This window comes from Lepisosteus platostomus, chromosome 14 (genome assembly GCF_059453375.1).
Source record: "Lepisosteus platostomus isolate fLepPlt1 chromosome 14, fLepPlt1.hap1, whole genome shotgun sequence".
Taxonomy (NCBI): domain Eukaryota; kingdom Metazoa; phylum Chordata; class Actinopteri; order Semionotiformes; family Lepisosteidae; genus Lepisosteus; species Lepisosteus platostomus.
Genome location: NC_142624.1, coordinates 7,542,813 through 7,558,276, shown reverse-complemented (window position 1 = coordinate 7,558,276; position 15,464 = coordinate 7,542,813). Strand labels below are relative to the sequence as shown.

At 39.8% G+C, this 15,464-nt stretch overlaps 1 protein-coding gene and 1 long non-coding RNA gene across 3 annotated transcripts in view; one reads left to right on the top strand and one right to left on the bottom strand.

The window, feature by feature from the left end:
• ihha (Indian hedgehog signaling molecule a) overlaps window positions 1-8,005 on the bottom strand; it is a 70,243-nt gene extending 62,238 nt beyond the window's left edge. Inside the window, exon 1 of the mRNA XM_088606823.1 lies at window positions 6,544-8,005. Coding sequence (XP_088462949.1) covers window positions 6,544-6,843 — 300 coding nt within the window. The 5' untranslated portion in view covers window positions 6,844-8,005. The remainder of the gene's footprint in view (window positions 1-6,543) is intronic.
• The window catches only part of LOC148648829 (uncharacterized), a 54,395-nt gene that overhangs the window by 1,069 nt on the left and 37,862 nt on the right, over window positions 1-15,464 (top strand). For both annotated transcript variants that reach the window (XR_015926475.1, XR_015926474.1), the window contains exon 2: window positions 1,586-1,710. This is a non-coding gene — a long non-coding RNA (uncharacterized LOC148648829). The remainder of the gene's footprint in view (window positions 1-1,585; window positions 1,711-15,464) is intronic.

Genomic DNA, 15,464 nt, shown 5'->3' with positions numbered 1-15,464 from the left:
AAAAGAGCTCTGCAGTAGGTGTGAACCAATTTATTGGAAAGCATTTTTCATGCCGCTAAATAAGCAAAAGATAAAATAAATTAACAGTTTAATAGGAAATTACATACTCTAAATGCTAGAACGGACTGAACACTTAATGTCATTATAAACTATCAAAAATAACACAGGGTTTCCCGCAAGGAAAACTACAGCCACCTTGAACAAGTGGTTAATTGACCACAACACCTGGCCTTGTGCTTGAAGCGCGTTACTATTGGCTACTTCCTGTATGCATTAAGCCATCATTGCGTGTATTTTGCTGCTGAAGGACTATTTATTCTTTTGTGCTCTTTGAGGCACCTTGAAAATTAAAAGGTAAGCGAGGAAGGGACACATTATTTATATCTGCGACACGATGGTTCAGCGAGGAAAACCTGCGTTTTTTTTTAAATCTCTCTAAAATCTAAAATCTCTTTCAAGTGTCCAAAACGCGTCCGTCGAATATTGCGATTGCATACTATTTGTACTGATGGCTTCTTTTACAAACACAACGGTTAATAAACGGAATCGCGAGTCTCTAATATAACTTTAACATTTAACGTTCATTACTTAATTTTTTAAGTAAACCTAGACTTGATGCAAGAGATTTCCAGACCAGGGTTCGAGACCGTGATATTTGGTTCCAATGCGTGAGCTACTTTATGCTATCGCAGATGGTATTGTGAACTACTGCGCGAAAACGGAAGACAAGTTCTAAAAGCACTGTAGATGTAACCCTAGTTTAAAACGCAGTACTGTATATTAACATACAATATAAATACGATTTGGCAGAGAATTTCACAACTTTTAGGCCCACAATCAGTCTGCCTTAAAGCAGGAGCTGATAGCCAGACAATTCTGACATCCCGATAGTATTCTGTTTAGTGCTTAAAAAGACAATTTATAATTTATAATCAATTCTATATCTCACTGGCAGCTAATGCAGAAATATCCCCTTTTTTCCATTGCTAATTCTTGCTCTAGTAATGGGCTTTCCGTCTGAATACAGCTGAAACCAGAATAAGGCCTGGCTCATAAATCTAAAACAAAGAGTTTACAGCAGACCGATCTCGGTGAAATGAAGACTACTGTACTTTGTGAGCACCAAGCAAAGAGAAACAAGTATCTGCAGTGCAACAACAATTATTGTTCATGTGTGATTCAAAGCTGCAAGTAAAAAAAATAAAATAACACCCAGGCTTCTCACTTCAAATTTCAAATTAATCACTGCCACCAAAGTCTATGGTTGACAAGCTTAATCACACGGACCTGCTGGCGAGAACCCACTATCAAGGGTTTTGCTTCATTGGAGTTTTAAGGATCAAATTTGAGTAACACCTTTGTTGAGGTAGTGTCATCAGGAATGACAGTAACGTACTGTAGTTTGCAGTACACGTATTTTAACAAGGTTATAAATCATATGGCTTAAGGGGTAATGTATAAAGATAATAAAATTGTACCAAGAATCAAAGCCTGAAGGATACCACAAATAGATTTTGTCAAATCTGAACTTGACTCCCCAAAGAATGAAAACATACACTGTTTAATATATGTACTACTGTTCTAGCCCACCCATCTGATAATGCTGAACAAAGACTATGAGGAAACCTGAGGAAAAGTCAATCAATTGGACTTCTTCAGCATCAAGAGTGAAATGCAAACTTGAAGACACAAGTGAAAACTAGACTGTAGGTAAGCCAATTTAAAACTGAGAACAGGAGACGTTGTTATACTGTATAAGGGCTTGTTGGAGTGTGGAATAAGCTACCCTGTTATGCTGTCAAAAACTGATATACTGGCTTATTTCAAGAAATACAGAGATGACATTCCATGTATCAGCTACTGTAGGTCCTAGGACACTACTGAGACAGGAGTTAAAAAGCCTCCTCTTGTAGTAACCTTTCTTATGCTCTGAAGAAATTAGGTTCACTTGAACCGGAAAGAAACTGAAAATGCTACACAAGGGCCTATATTCAATATATGAAAATGTAGCAATTTGATTTTCCCCTGTTTTCTGAAGGCTCTGAACATCCACATAAGTTGTCCAAGGAATGCACTATATCTTGCTTAACCAAACCACGTAAAAATAGACCCTGTCATAAGTCAATTTGTGCATTTCTTTTAGAAGAAGCTATCAAAATTAAAAACACATTGTTTAAGAAAACGGTAATGTGTTTTTAATTGTGTATTGTTTGTTTTTAGCAAAGCCGCACAGTGGTCAGCATTGCTAACCCAGCAGGTCCTGAGTTCAATTCCTGGGGTGCTGTTTGTTTGGAGTCCTCCCATGTTCTCCTCTAATTAACCTGGGTTTCCTTGCTCCAGTTTCTTCCCACATACTACTAAGTTAATTGGCTTGTGGACAAATTACCCCTGGTATGAATGTCTGCATGTCTGTGTCTGTGTGTGTCCTGCAATGGACTGGCATCCCATCCAGGGTGTACCCTGCCTTGCGCCCAGTGTTTCCCAGGACAGACTCTGTCTCCCCTGCAATCTGCAATAATAAGCAATTACTGAAAGTCATGTGATGGTGATATGTGTGAGACGGACTCAACTTTATTGCCATAAATATGTTTAATGAAGTGTGGTATTAGAATACATTTGTGTAAAACAAACTCAATTTTCATTGCACTTTCATACAGGACTCTTAATACATGAAATTGGAATCAGAAATTATTTCAGCAACTGAAGTAAAATGAAGGGAAGGCTTTTAGGTGTGCATTTATATTGAGAGCATAAAATATGGAGGCATTAATGTACCGTAGCTCCAGCAGTGCAACTTTAGTTAATTAGCTATGATACATAAATGTTTGCTGTGATATATGTATTTATAATTTTAAGGTTGCTTCACTGGACGTATTTTACATGCTTAAAATCTCTGACTACCAATCTCTACAGAAGATATATACGAAGGAAGGAAAAATGATTCTAGGTTTAATTAAAACACTAAATACTGCCACTACTAATGTAACTTATAACAATCGGAGAGAATAATCAGGATTATTAAATTATATAGTAACATAGGTTACAATACATCAGTACGAGACCTAGCCGTTACTTAAGAGGTAAATTACAACTGTTTCAGTTATATTTTTAAAACCCATAATAGTAAGCAATTAAAAGTACTGCTGCTTCTGTAATTGATTACTTTTTTAAATACTGTAGAAAAAAAGTTTTAAAACCTGCCAGTAACCAATGAAGAATCACTTAGTCTTTATAACAAAATGCATAGTATGGAATGTGATCCACTATCGTCACATTCAATAGATCAAATTGAGGATATTTTAACTTTATATTCTAGTATCTTCGAGTTTCCTTTTAAGGATCTAATTAAGAAATAATTACCTGAGGTTTCTTTGGGGTAGTGTTCCAAGCCTCCTGCATCAAATTGAATGTATCTCTATGTAAGATTTGAATAACCCGAGAAAACTTCAGAATTATTTCTAAAAAGAAAACAACACTGCCACAATTCAAATAAAAAGTGAAATGATAAGAGTTTTCAAAACATATTCAGCTGGGAGGGACATATAGTTGATCTCAGAAAACATTCAGTACAAAAACAATCATGTGTAGCGTGCTTTGGGGAAGGCACTATTTATTTTTGCGTTGTGCTTTTTGCTTTAGTGTTGGGGGGAAAAATAAAAGGTTACTTACAAAAAATAAACGTGTCATGAAACTTCAAACGTGAGACGCATAGTAAAGTCCACAGATAGCACCAGCAGTCAGATAAACCATTATAGGATAGGGTAAAGTACATAAAAACTTTGCATGTGCGCTTGTATGAAAAGTTTACGTAACCCCGTCAGAGTATGGATATACAAACTTTGAATAATTCTTTCCTATTCAAAAACTGGACTAGACAATGTGGATTTGGTCAATTAATGGGAGAGGAAAACAAACTCAGTTGTTGACCTTTTTCTCGTCATTATATAACATTCCCTCATTACTTTGGAAGGACTATGAATTTGATCGAGATTATGTATTTGTCACCATATAAACGTCGATAAATTAATGTAAAATACATTTAAAACGTCATGCCCGACACAGTGGACTGTGAACTGTTACGTGAAAGAGAAATTGTTTTTAAGTACTGAAAGATACTATATACTGTACATCTTGCAATCCTTTACGAGGAAAATTTTTTTCTTTAAAAAAAATGCGCAAACTGTGAAACCTGGAACGTGGCAAAAAAATCCACTTAAATGTAGAATATCATTCTCCAAAAATACAAGTCAATCATTTTCATTTTAAAAACATGCATAGGCTTATTTTTATTTTATGTTTTAAAAGGGGTATGCCCGTTTTGCATGATTCAATTCAGAAACTCCGTGAATATCAAAAATATGACCATAAAACCATACTATACGTACAGTACTTCATTTAAAAAGTTTTAAAAGTTTTTCAATGACTCCGTCCCTCATTCCCGTCCGATAAGATGTACACAGCAGAAAGATGTCCGGATGTATTGATTGATTGAATGAGGACCATTATCGCGGTCGCCTGTTAATTTCCTATTGTCACATCGGGAACCGAACGTGTTGAAAACCAGGCGAGCCTGCGCTGAACCAGTCCAGTTTGACAATTCACTGTAGGTGCCCGTGGGACGGCCCCCAGCTTTCAATTAAGGAATCCCATCAGTGGCTTGCAGACTGTAGTGATGGGCTTTGCTAACATCCCCAGGGCCAAAGCCTTAGAACTAAATAAACACTAAATCGCAGGGTATTCTCACAGCATAACGCCATTCTGTTTTTTTTTTTGGTTCGTCTATTAAGTTCTTTTTTCAGTAATACAAATGAAAATTTCACAGTTTGTATGCTATAGTGTACTGTATATACTGGATATGAGTAACATTTCTATTCATTTCCCACGAGTCCCCTGAAGACGAGTGCTTGGCACCCGTATTAAATGTAGTACACTATGCCTTTGGGGGAGTCAATCCGACATCTTTTTTACTCTTACCACAAACCTGAGCTGAGCCTACTTAAGACCTACTGGACAAGTACTAATCCCTTTTTAAGAGGGCATTTACAGAGTAGACTAGATTGTTTGCAGTGTAACATAAGAATCGAGGAAATTAAACAATCTAGATTAAGAAGAGAATACGAAATAAATCCCTCAAAAGATCGTTTCAATTAAAGTGTCTTTTGCCCGGGTAATAATAATAATAATAATAATAATAATAATAATAATAATAATAATAATAGATCACGATCAATAATAAATACCCTTTCAGAAGGCAGTGTGGATTTTGAATTCAGTTTTTCTTTCGCGGTTTCAAATCTAAACTTGAGTTCATTAATCATCTTTTCAACTTTGTTAGCTTTTCAAACACTGCCGATTTTCCAGCAGGTGCGGTTTCGTCTTAAGCGTCTAACCGCTAGCTAGACAAACACACAGTGCTCAAAACCTTTGCTTTTATACACACCTTCACAACAGGTTAATACCCACGTTTAATAAATGCAATGAGATGGAAGACGTCGTCATTCAATTTGGGTTATAGGATCTAATCACATTTAACGTCATTTTAAGACTCGGAAAATAAAACTAAATCGTGAAAATGCCCCTAACAGTCTTATAGGAACTTAAGCATTTTCGTAGGGTAAAGTCAAATGCAGCCTACATTTATGACGATACCCGAGACTTAAAGATACTTTCGGTTTTAAAACAAGCCACAGTGCCTTATAAACACTTTAATATGAAATCATATGTTGAGAATAATGAGAATAATAATTGTAAATAGATGAATAATTCAAATTAAAACAATTCCACGGGGATCCGCATCAATAGTAGGAACGGGAATTCTCCGCCGCATAAATACACACCAGCCTGAAATGTTACTCTAAAAATATTTTTTAAAACTAAAAATAATAACATTGGAAAGGACATGATACGGTGCATTTTCCTGTCAGGAAACCTACAGGAGACTTCATTTAAACTTCCTTAGTTTGGGTTAAATATTTGCCTTCCCTAGTCTCGAGCTCCAAAACAAAAGCAAAGATCGAAATGATTTCGTTCAAATAAACACCACCACCCGATCAGTGATCAATAAAGTCAAAGAGGGGAAGGATGGACTGGTTATGTAAAGATATGTCTCATGTATTCCCTAAGAAATCTGATTCAGCACGCCAAGGTTTCAGGATGGATATTTGCTTTGAAATATAGTTGCTATTCATTGCCCCAGAAAACATCGAGATAAACAGCCCTGCTGACACGTCCCCTAGTTAAGAAAAACTGTGTTTGACTTTGGCTGGTTAAGTTTGTGACTGGTTCGGAATTTACACAATGCAAAGGCTAGGTTACGTGACTCTATAAAAAGCACTGTGTAAATACCATTCTCTGTAATCAGTCCTCTCGACTCAGGAAAAAAAACGGTCAATAAAAGCAAATCAATAGGCTGGCACTGGTTTAAACAAAGTGTGCAAAGGGCAGCCCTGAACAGAACAAATACGTATCCAATAGGCTCCCTGGAAAAGTGTTAATGCCAGCAGGAAAAAAAAATCAAAGAATATTTCAGCGCTCTGTTCTTACCTGGGTCATGAGGCGGTCTGCACCTGTATTCTCCTCGTCTTTGAAGATGATGTCGGGGTTGTAGTTTGGCGTGAGCTCTTTAAATCGCTCGGAACTCCTCGTTATTTTCCCCTCGTACCTGCCGCTCGCTCCTAGCGTTTTTTCGGCTACGTTCGGGCTGAACTGTTTGTAGGCTAGAGGAGTCAGTTTCCTAGGCGGCCGTCTCTTACCGTATCCTCTGCCTGGCCCGCAGCCTTCGGTGGCCGGGAAGAGTATCAGGGCGCAGCCGCTTAAGAACGTCAGCAGCACAGGCAGCCTCATTCCACCCACATCGGTGGGTACTCTGACCCGAGAGGCACGATTAAACAAATACCCTTGTATTTTAAGCCCCCCCCCCTTATTCTCCTTATTTCCCCCACGGGGTACAGGAGGGGGAGGAGGGCAGAACCTTTAAGATCTAATTGCGGGGTCCTCGATGCTTGCCATTCCCAATGCGCAGGGGAGATCCCTGTCCCATAGAAGCGGTAGTGCCGGTGACGGAAGACCAGGTGCTGTAGTGTATGTTCTCCTGAACGCCGCCGCGCTCCTTCTGCAATCAGTGAACAGGCTTAGGAATAAATAGGAAAGTTCGTTTATCTTGGCAGACAGGTTCAAAGCCGGTTTAAAAATGAGAATGGCCACAGACGAGCCAGGTTGCACTCTGGGCAGCGGTCAAAGAGTGTCCCAACAGTGGTTTGCGCTTCTGGTTGCCTCTGAATGCGTCCCTGTGAAGCACGTCCCTGGGTTGAAATGGAATTGAAGAGATCCGAGATCAGTAGCCGCTTGAGACCGCACCCTGTCAGCCCTGCCTTTCTGTCCCAGCCTACCTCTCCTCCCATCGGGTCACACTGTGCCGCACTTTTTAGAAGTCACCCGCTCCGTTGTGCCCTTAGCCGAGGCTCAACACCTGCATATCCACAACACATCATCGCACTACTGATCTACGATACTACCGCTACTGAAACATGTGTAGCCAACATGAACATATATATATATACTCTCACGTACATCAATGGACTGTCACATAAGACGGTCCCCCTTCTTTAAATTCATTTCAGCCAGTTACATTTCGGTACATAAGCAAACGACCACTCACCTGTGGGTTTTGCGTTTTACCCCCGTGTTTTGGTCGTGTCTGGCGTTGGACTAGATGCCTGGGATACAAGCGCCTGTTTGTTTGTTTTTCCTCATAATAGTTTATGAGCGTAAAGTCATTCCGTTTTTGATGTAGTTTAGACACAAAGAGTCATTTTTTTTAAATAAGGCAAATTAATCTTGAGACGCCAGGGGGAAAATGTACAGTATGCGGAAAACTCAAAAAGATGTTAAAACTCTTCAGACGGACAACAGTAAATGCAGTGTTTCATCCAAGGTGTTGCGAAAAATTAAATATAGGATTATGCGTTTCTGAAAAATAATCTAAAATGTACTCTCTCCACTCCCTGTAAGACGTGTGAGCAAAACTCTGCCAACACAATTCTCACCTTTGCACCGAATGTGAAAGATTGTTAATGAATGTCTAGGAATTATGTTATAATCATCTTTAAAATGGTTTAAATATATTGGTAGAAAAACACCGATCCTTTCTCCAGGGAATATGTTTAGGGAAAGAAAGGATTACATCGTCTGCAAATTCTAAACATTTTTCCATTGTAATTGCTTATAAAAAAAATACTGATCGCAGCGATGCACACTGCTTAGGAAAATCGTGCCGCGCATTTACGTTGATAACACTTTAGATAGCTCATACTAAAATTCGTTTTTTGTCTCCATTTTTAAAAGAGTCCGACACTGAAAAGATGCGAACTCAATCCTCATGAGATTCTTCTCACTAGAGGTCTTGTTAATACTGCACAAATTAGATTTCGGCGCGGTTTGGGAGAGCTGGAGTGCGCATATATATATATACACTGTATAACTGACAATTAGAGTTACAAGTGCTGTCAATTACAATTACAATTTTCAGTTGTATTTACAACTTTCATACGCAAAAGTTGTACTATAGCGTGGTATTTAATATCAACAACTTCTGTCAAGTTAAAGATGGCAAGATTATCTTAATCACAGCAGTGTTAACAATATGGGTTTTCTAATATTGTATAAGACCTCATTAAAATGCAAAAGAGATTCGGCTACTTAAAACAAAAACACAGTTTAATTATTATTTCCAGTTTTTGCATACTGCTATTGATAGAGTGCGCCGTTACCGGTATTATAAACTGTGAGACCTTTGGATCATTGCATAATGGTTGAGAAAACATCTAAATCAGATTTCTTTATGACATACACTTTATATGAGGGTAAAGGGCAAAGCTGAACGAAGTAACTATGTCAGATCTTTCCGAAACCTATTGGCCTGCTAACCGAGGACAAACAAATCAATTGCCTGGATTAGTTTTGCACCTCACGTCAAGTTCAACGGCAAAACGTCGTCTAATCATCTCATTATCCTCAAGGCGTATAAGGATACGCCTTGAAATAAACCCGCAACGATTTTAATCTAGTGACAGTCATAAAATATTCAATTTATCATATTACCGATTTAAACCTTTTTGTTAACCAATTGTGTGTTTATTTTAAATAATACAATAGAAAAAACGGTACCCCTGTTTTTTTTAATTTTCAGTTATTTAAAATGTACTCTTGAAAATGAATAGACAGTACCTTGTCTCATGACGTGCAATACCACCTTTTCCCAACAGGTGGCATCCCATATAAATATTGCTGGCAAACGAGTTTATCAACCCGGTACAATCTTACGGTCCCCTCAGAATTAGATTTCCTCTAGGTTTCGGGAATTTAATGTGGATTAGGTCAAATTAATTTTGTAAATATCCCGGCTTTTAATATTGTTCATATTTGCAACAATAATGAAGACAATAAAGTTTCGTGTAACGCCTTTAAGCGGTCTAATTTAGAGTTTATAAGAAAATACTTTTTTTTTAGAAAAATCAGTATTGCCAATATACCTTAAAGACTGAGTAGCGCATACAGTAGGAAGAAATTAAAAAAAACACATACACTGAAAAGTAAAATAATAAAAAACTGCATTTTTTTGTATTTGAAAGTAATGCTATTTTTGTTGACAACGTAAATATATGTTCACATTTTCTAATACATATAGAGCTTTTAAACACTGCACATGACTGAAATATTAAAACGTTAAAACTATAAAATACATGAAAGGACTCGTATTTTACACATACGTCTCTTAGGTCTAGTCCCACATACAGTATATTGTAACGCATACGGCCATCAGGGTGTGTAAGAGCCGGCTTACCAGAGCGGTGACGTCGCCGCCCTTCCCTGTGATAGCAGGACTACAGCTACTGGGCTGTAGAGAGATCTCTCTTTGGCTCACCGGGCTGGGTCCCTGTTGAGTGACGCGGGAGTCCCGGGTTCGAGCCCCCGACGGTGGGGGGCCGACCTAATGCGGCAAAGGCGCCCGCCAGAACCCCGTTGCGTTACAATATAAAAGCACCCAGAGAGCAGTCTCAGATCACTGCTATAGCCAAGGCCTTCTAGGCGAGAGTGCAGGCTATATTGTGCTCTTCCCCACTTTCAACATCCACATCAGCCGTCTCCCCGACACGTGACCCTGACTTTCAGGTGGGGCTGTCCAGTCCTTTAGGGTCTCCTAGCTTTGTTTTGGCAACATTAAATCACCACTCCAGTTCCCAAAAGCCCATCCAGTTCCACCTGCTTCTCACTGTTAGACTTTCTCTAGAGACTTCAACGGTGTGCCTCACATTTCTCCCCGGCAGACGGTCTCACTCCATGCGTTAAGTATTCTCGCTCCGCTGTGCTTTCCACTCTTGAATTCAGCAATCAGCAATCCTGGCTGTACAGGCAGTCCCAGATCTACGAGGTGTTAGTGGGGCCAGCAGGGGGTGCTCACCCTGTGGTCCATGTGGGTCCTAATGCCCCAGTATAGTGATGGGGACACTATACTGTAAACAGGTGCCGTCATTCGGATGAGACGTAAAACCGAGGTCCTGACTCTCTGTGGTCATTAAAAATCCCAGGGCGTTTCTCGAAAAGAGTAGGGGTGTAACCCCGGCGTCCTGGCCAAATTTCCCATTGGCCCTTACCAATCATGGCCTCCTAATAATCCCCATCTATGAATTGGCTTCATTACTCTGCTCTCCTCCCCACTGATAGCTGATGTGTGGTGAGTGTTCTGGCGCACTACAGCTGCTGTCGCATCATCCAGGGGGATGCTGCACATTGGTGGTGGTGGAGGGGAGTCCCCATTACCTGTAAGGCGCTTTGAGTGTGAGCAATTATTAATTATTATTATTATCCTAAATATACAAGCAGATCTATAGCAGAATGGCTGATAAATAGTTTTGTTCAATTCCATTGTTTTTGACCAAGCCAAAGCCTGGGCCTAAACCTTATTGAAAAACTGCAGCACATCCCAAATCAACCAGTTTATGCCAAGAGAACCTCAAATGTCATACATTTGAAACAGTTCTGCAAGGAACAAAATGGCCGAGATTCTCAAAAGGCAATGCAGAAGGTTTATAAACAGTTACAGAAAATGTCTAGTTGAAGTCATTTCTGCTCAAGGAGGTGCCAGTTACTGAATCTAATCTCACATACTTGTTTACACCAGAATATTTAGGGATGAAATTAAACAATTAATTTAATATTAAGGTAATTAAATAATCCAAATCCTGTATATCTTGTGTCTTTGGGTTATACTTTGAATGAGCTTATCTTCATCTTTTAATAACGACTTTCATTAAAGGCTCATTTTGTTTTAGGTCTAAAAATAAATGAGAAATTTGAACTAAACTAGGAGGTTCAGAAAGTTTTTTTTTCAGAACACCATAGGTTTGATGTCCCATGTCATCAGGACCTCCATGCTCTGCAAAGAACACATCAGTCTGCATCAGACTGCATCCAGTCAGTGAGAACATAAAGAGATGGAAAAGTGTGTTATAGTAACTGGGCACAAGACCACAGTTTGACACAATGAGTTAATGCAACACTCTCTGAATAGTCACAGTGCTATTGAATGTTTGACTGAGAAAAACACACTACAAAAACATAGGTCTTGAGTGTAGGCTGTAGGGGCAGTTCTTATGTGTCCTGGGGGTCATTTCACAATTTAAGGGCCCTGCAGCTAAAGACTCCGTCAACAGTTATTTTGGAAGTTCTCAGAATGACTAGGTGTCTGCCATTCTCAGACCAGAGCGCTGTTCTTGCTGTTTATATTCTTTGAAGTTCACTTAAATAGGTGGAGAGGTTTTCATACTTCAGATCAGATCAGGGTACGGAAATTCAGTTCTATAACCGACAGGGTACAAATATAATTAGAATATAGTGCAGTCGGATGGATCACACAATAGCCCATTACAATAGTGCTGTCTGGTTGTAATAGATGTTTTTATTTTTCTGTATCCTAGATTAAAGGGGGACTGCAGTTCCAATTTCTCAGATCAGTTCTAAAGTCTCAGTAATAAATAAATTGACCATATCGCAGAATTTTACAAGTTGCAAATTAAGCACAAAATCGTGACCTTTGTATACGTACTGTAGGGTCTACATTTTGGAGCAAACCCTGGTCTCTCCATGGGCGAGAGCAGGAGTCCGTGCAAATTATAATGTGACCTGGCCCTTCCTGCTCCCTAGTCACTTAAGTAAGTAATGTAATGCAATGTTCTAGTGAACAAGTACAGGTTGTGCAGCAGGCATTTCACCGCAGAAATATTCCAACATGATCTGCATGCATGCATTAACAAGGAAGGGGTATTTATTGGTAAAACTGTCTCAAAGTCAAGAGCTCTATTTCTATTGGATTAAAAGAGATGTATTCACAAGCCTACCTTTTTACAATATAATAAGACCGCTTTACATCAGTGGGGGTTTTGTTGCCTCGTTCTGAATCGTAGAATATGTTGCTGCACATACAGTACCTGGAAATGTCATCTGTTCTGTGGTGTAAATTGGGGGTTTTACAAATTACTGTGTACATTTCACTTTTATTGTGAAAATAAACTTCTATTGTACACTCATCACTGCTGATTCTTTCTAACCCCGAAATATAAAAAAAGCATTGCAGCTCCCCTATAAATGAAACTTCAAACTGTTTCTGAGAAGGGGGGAAAACTACTCTAGTCACGGTGTATTTATGTATGAATTTAGCAGTTCTTTATCAATATACCCAAATTCCATATTGAAACATTGGGGCTGAGCAAATAGCAATCCAATTTAGAGCAGAAAAGACAAAGTTTCCCTTTTTGGAATAAGAAAACCTTGGCGTTATCTGAAACATACATGAGAACAAAGCAGAATAATTGGTTTTGTGACTGATTCCACAAACCCTCTTAACTCAAATGAGTACACCAAGGATGCACTTAATTTTTCACACAAAGATATTGAATGCTAGCTGAGTTTTTAGATAATGACAAAGGAGAATGTGTGTGTTATTTGTCAAACGAGGTTAGTTTAATCTACTGTTAGGATTTGGTGAGGGCTAGGTGCAGGTAAACTATGGTCAAACCATAAGATTTTAAGGAGGTGTACTTACTTTTCCACCACAGTGTAGGATTATGTGAGAAGCCTTCTGCATTTGTACACTCACTAAGGAGATAAGAGTTAAGGCCACCACTTCAGTCACATTCCATGACTTCATATCAATTTGGCTATGCCGCTTACTTTACTTAACCTTTCAGTGATCTTAGGTTTCCAAAAGCCTAGACTCTGTACGGTGCTTTGCTATTTTCAGGAATTATAATGGAGCTCAGGCACTCCAACCAACAAGTCTAAGCTGAACATCTTCTTGGCTGCTATAGTTCTTCAAAGACATTTTCAGAAGTTGTTCCCATACAAAGTATTGTGTGAAACCTGTAAATGAGCTCATGGATGGTACAGTGGTTAACATTGGTGTTTTGCAGCGCTGGGAGCTTGGGTTCAATTCTTGGGCTGCTATCTGCATTGAGTACTGTATGTATGTTCCCCCTGCATTTGGGTGCGTTTTCTCTGGGCGCTCCATTGTTCTCCCACAGTCTAAAGACATACTGGTAGGTTAATTGGCTACTGGGAAAATTGGCCCAGGTGTGAGTGTGTGTTTGTTCGTGTCTGGTTGTGGCCTGTGAGAATCCCCCAGGAAACTGCCTTGTTAGGTTAGGTTCGGGCTCCCCTGTTTTGGATAACACAGTAGAAAATGGTGGAATTCATTCTTGTTTATGTCTTCAAACATTTGGCTGGGATGCCAGGGTTACATCCCTACTCTTCTTGAAAAACACCCTGGGGTTTTTAATGACCATAGAGTCAGTTTCTCATCTGAAGGATGTTGCCTTTTTACAGTATAGTGTTCTCATCACTATACTTCGAGGGGGGGGGGTGAGCGCCCCCTACTGGTCCCATTAACAACCCTCCCAGCAGCAACCTTCCCTTTCCTAAGTGGTCTCCCATCCAGGTACTGGTCACACTTGCTGTGCTTCAGTGGGTTACCAGTTATGAGTTGCATAGTGATATTGCTGCTGGCTACAAGGGCCAGGCTGATTAGTCACACTGACCCTGACTAATCTTCTCCAGAGACCACTCCAGCCACACTTCAGCAGTGAGGACTTCAAGGTTGATCTCGACTGGGGATATTGTTGAGGTGGGTGAAGGAGCTTTGATGAATTCCTGAATCTGGTGGATATACATTCCTTTCAGGAGTCAGTGCCAGATTCCTCCTCAGTGCCAGACACTCAGAGCCCAGTGGGACTGGGTCCATTTCTGTGGCTGAGGTCACTACAGTGATTGAAGAGATCCCTAGTAGCAGGGCTGAATGAGATTTAGCCAGAAATGCTGATGGCACTGGATAGTGTTTGGGTGTCTTGGTTAACATACAGTACCCCTTCAATGTTGCATGAAAGGAAGGGACAGTACCTCTAGCTTGGCAGATTGGTGTGATGGTCCCCCTTTTTAAAAAGGGCCAAAGGGTGTGTTACAACTAGAGCGTGCTCACACTCCACAGCCTCCTCAAGGAAGCCTATGTGCCAGGTTGCTGGGAAGGAGACTCCACCCACTAGCTGAGCATCAGCTACAGTAGTAACAATGCAGATTCCCTCCTTGACATGGAACAGAAAACCAACTCTTTACCTTCTCACAGATATGTGAGAGCGCATGGGAGCTTGCCACCCCTGTGTACATGGTTTGGGATGCGGAGAAAGTAGAAGACCAAGTACCCTAGGGTATTTTGCGGGTGGTGCTGCCGAAGTATGTAGGATGGCAAGTATGTTGCCATCCTACAGTAGATCTGGGAGGACATAGTCCTAATGGGGAGTGAATTGCTCCCCAATGAGAATATAAAGAGATGGGAAAGTGTGCTATAGTAACTGGGCACAAGACCACTGTTTGACACAATGAGTTAATGCAACACTCTCTGAATAGTCACTGTGCTATTGAATGTTTGACTGAGAAAAACACACTGCAAAACAGGTCTTGAGTGTAGACTGTAGGGGCAGTTCCTATGTGTCCTGGGGGGTCATTTCACAATTTAAGGGCCCTGCAGCTAAAGACTGTCAACAGTTATTTTGGAGGTTCTCAGAACGACTAGGTGTCTGCCATTCTCAGACCAGAGCGCTGTACTTGCTGTTTATATTCTTTGAAGTTCACTTAAGTAGGTGGAGAGGTTTTCATACTTCAGATCAGGGTACGGAAATTCAGTTCTATAACCGACAGGGTACAAATATAAATAGGATATAGTGCAGTCGGATGGATCACACAATAGCCCATTACAATAGTGTTGTCTGGTTGTAATAGATGTTTTTATTTTTCTGTATCCTAGATTAAAGGGGGACTGCAGTTCCAATTTCTCAGATCATTTCTAAAGACTCGGTAATAAATAAATTGACCATATCGCAGAATTTTACAAATTGTACATTAAGCACAAAATCGTAAAC